This window comes from Cyprinodon variegatus, unplaced genomic scaffold (assembly GCF_000732505.1).
Source record: "Cyprinodon variegatus isolate N-32 unplaced genomic scaffold, C_variegatus-1.0 Scaffold547, whole genome shotgun sequence".
In the NCBI taxonomy this organism is placed as follows: domain Eukaryota; kingdom Metazoa; phylum Chordata; class Actinopteri; order Cyprinodontiformes; family Cyprinodontidae; genus Cyprinodon; species Cyprinodon variegatus.
In genome coordinates, this window is record NW_015151000.1 from 579,747 (window position 1) to 581,950 (window position 2,204).

Sequence of the window (2,204 nt, forward strand, 5' to 3'; positions counted from 1 at the left end):
AAATGGTATCGAGTATCGAATATTTTCCTCAATATCGGTATCGAGTTGAAAAGATTAGTATCGTGACAACCCTAAACTTAACAAGTATTTTGGCTAATGTGACTGATTTGTTTTAATTTGCCCTAGTTCAAATAGAGATTAGTTAAAAACACTGCCAAATTAGATTGGCTGGTTTAGCCATAAGATTGGTTGAACACATAACTTCCAACCAGATTAAAACCAAAAACTGTGAAACATTTTTCATTTTGAAAAAAAATGACACATTTCATTTTGCTCATCATTGCCCAATTTGCACAAACACTTTCACTGTCTGCTTCCATTTATTTCACTAAAATGGCAGAAAAACTGTGAATCTTAAATGATTTTTCTCTTCTAAGACATTTTACACTTAAAAAAACTTATTTTATTATTGTTTCATTATACACACCAATCATTAACAATTCCAAAATGGAAAAAAAAAAAAACGGAAAAACAATTGGAAAACAAATAGATTTTATTACTAACTGTAGTTCTGCAGTCCACCAGTAGGTGGTGACATGAAGCTTCATGAACTGTGGGGATCCTTGGAGCAATAAGGCTAAACGGTTCAATGAGGCTTCATCTCTCTATCACATTATAAGTTGTTAGTTTTCCGGCGGTGACTCTGATTGAGGCGTCCTTACCTCCACCGCTGTGCTCGTCATCTGACCACCAGGGCGGTTTCTGGCGGCTCGGTTTGGACTGACGATCAGGGCTGCTTAGATCCACAGAATCATCTGAAACAGACTGATAGACAGCGAGTCCAGCCTCAACCACAGAAACATCATCATCATCATCATCATCATCATCATCATCATCATCATCATCATCATCATCATCATCATGTCAGAAATTGCTGACTGTCGGCTGTGGATTTATGGCAAAAATTGTATCATTTTATCGGCTTCCTGTTGGGTTTTCTAGACGACTACCTCTTTCAGGAACTTCTCAAAATCAGCATCCAGCTCTTCCTCGCTCCTCCTGTGAGACATCGTAAGTCTCCTCCTGAACCTCCACCTGCGCTCTGGACCAAAACTGAAAAAATACAAATAAAAACGGCTTTTATATAGTCTAAAACAACATCATATCAGGGGACGTAACATGTAAGTCTAAACATTTAAATTCATTTAAATTCTATTGGAACATCCTATCTGCAGTATGGATCATTTTCACAACAAGTTTATTTCTGCAGAAAAAGGCTGGAAACAGGGAGAGAAAATAAACCCAATGAAACTGTTTATTAAAGGCAATGAAATTAATATTTAAAGTAATAAAATGACCACAATAAAATGGTTTATTTATATTATTATTAAATTGTTTTTATGTTTCTTCCCAGTTGGAAAATCCTACATCAATTTTTGGTCTGCGGTACAAAATACTCCAGTTTTACTCTTTTAGTTCAGATGTTTCTCTTTTTAATGTTAATCTTAGATCTGTTTAAAATAGTTTTAAAGAGTTCTCACCATCTTAAGGTGTCTCAGTGGCAAAGAAAGAAATAAAAAAGCATTTTATAAATTCAATTCTGTTAATCTCTATAGCACCATCCTGTCGCCTGAAGGCACTTTATAGAGATAGTTCAACCAGATCATCCAGTCGGATTAAAGGTTATCTCACCTTAGACTTTCTCAGACTTAGAAAACTTTTATTGTTAATTTCATCTTGTACAGCTTTCATGGTGTTAATTGCGGCAGTGATCAAAGGTGTCGGAGAAAAAAAACAGAGTGCAAAGACACACATTTCCAGTATCCTGGTCAATAAAAAACTTTATTTTTACACTTTCAAAAAAAGATGATTATGATGAATTTTAAGCATTTCTGTTGGATTCTCTTTGTCCTCTGCTGTCGGGACAGAGAGCGTCACGTTAATGATCTGTGGGTTATTACCACCGCCGCTGGGAGGTGAAGGGATTAGGATTAAACTGGAGAACCGGCTTCTTCACTGCAGATAACATTGAACTTTAATAATAATTATAATAGAACTTTATGGATATTTCATTGGAGAAATGTACCTCTGCATTTAAACCATCCCCTTGGGGTGCAGTGGGCATCCATCGTGGGGCGTCCTGGGGGGGTTAAGGGTCTCGCACAGAGCGGGGCTTGAACTCTGAACCTCAGGATTCCAGGCCCTACGCCCTAACCCCCAGGCTGCTATTCCTCCTGCACTATTAAACGCTGGTAATGGAATAT

At 37.3% G+C, this 2,204-nt stretch overlaps 1 protein-coding gene across 10 annotated transcripts in view; it reads right to left on the reverse strand.

Annotated features, from left to right (window-relative positions):
• The window catches only part of LOC107095450 (centrosomal protein of 162 kDa-like), a 38,024-nt gene that overhangs the window by 32,493 nt on the left and 3,327 nt on the right, over positions 1 to 2,204 (reverse strand). For 9 of the 10 annotated variants that reach the window (XM_015391562.1, XM_015391555.1, XM_015391559.1 and 6 more), the window contains exons 2-4: positions 2,027 to 2,189; positions 951 to 1,053; positions 663 to 765 (exon numbers count right to left, since the gene is read on the reverse strand). In XM_015391562.1, the coding sequence (XP_015247048.1) occupies positions 663 to 765; positions 951 to 1,053; positions 2,027 to 2,034 (214 nt within the window). In that variant the 5' untranslated portion in view covers positions 2,035 to 2,189. The remainder of the gene's footprint in view (positions 1 to 662; positions 766 to 950; positions 1,054 to 2,026; positions 2,190 to 2,204) is intronic. The other variant, XM_015391560.1, reaches the window with a different exon arrangement.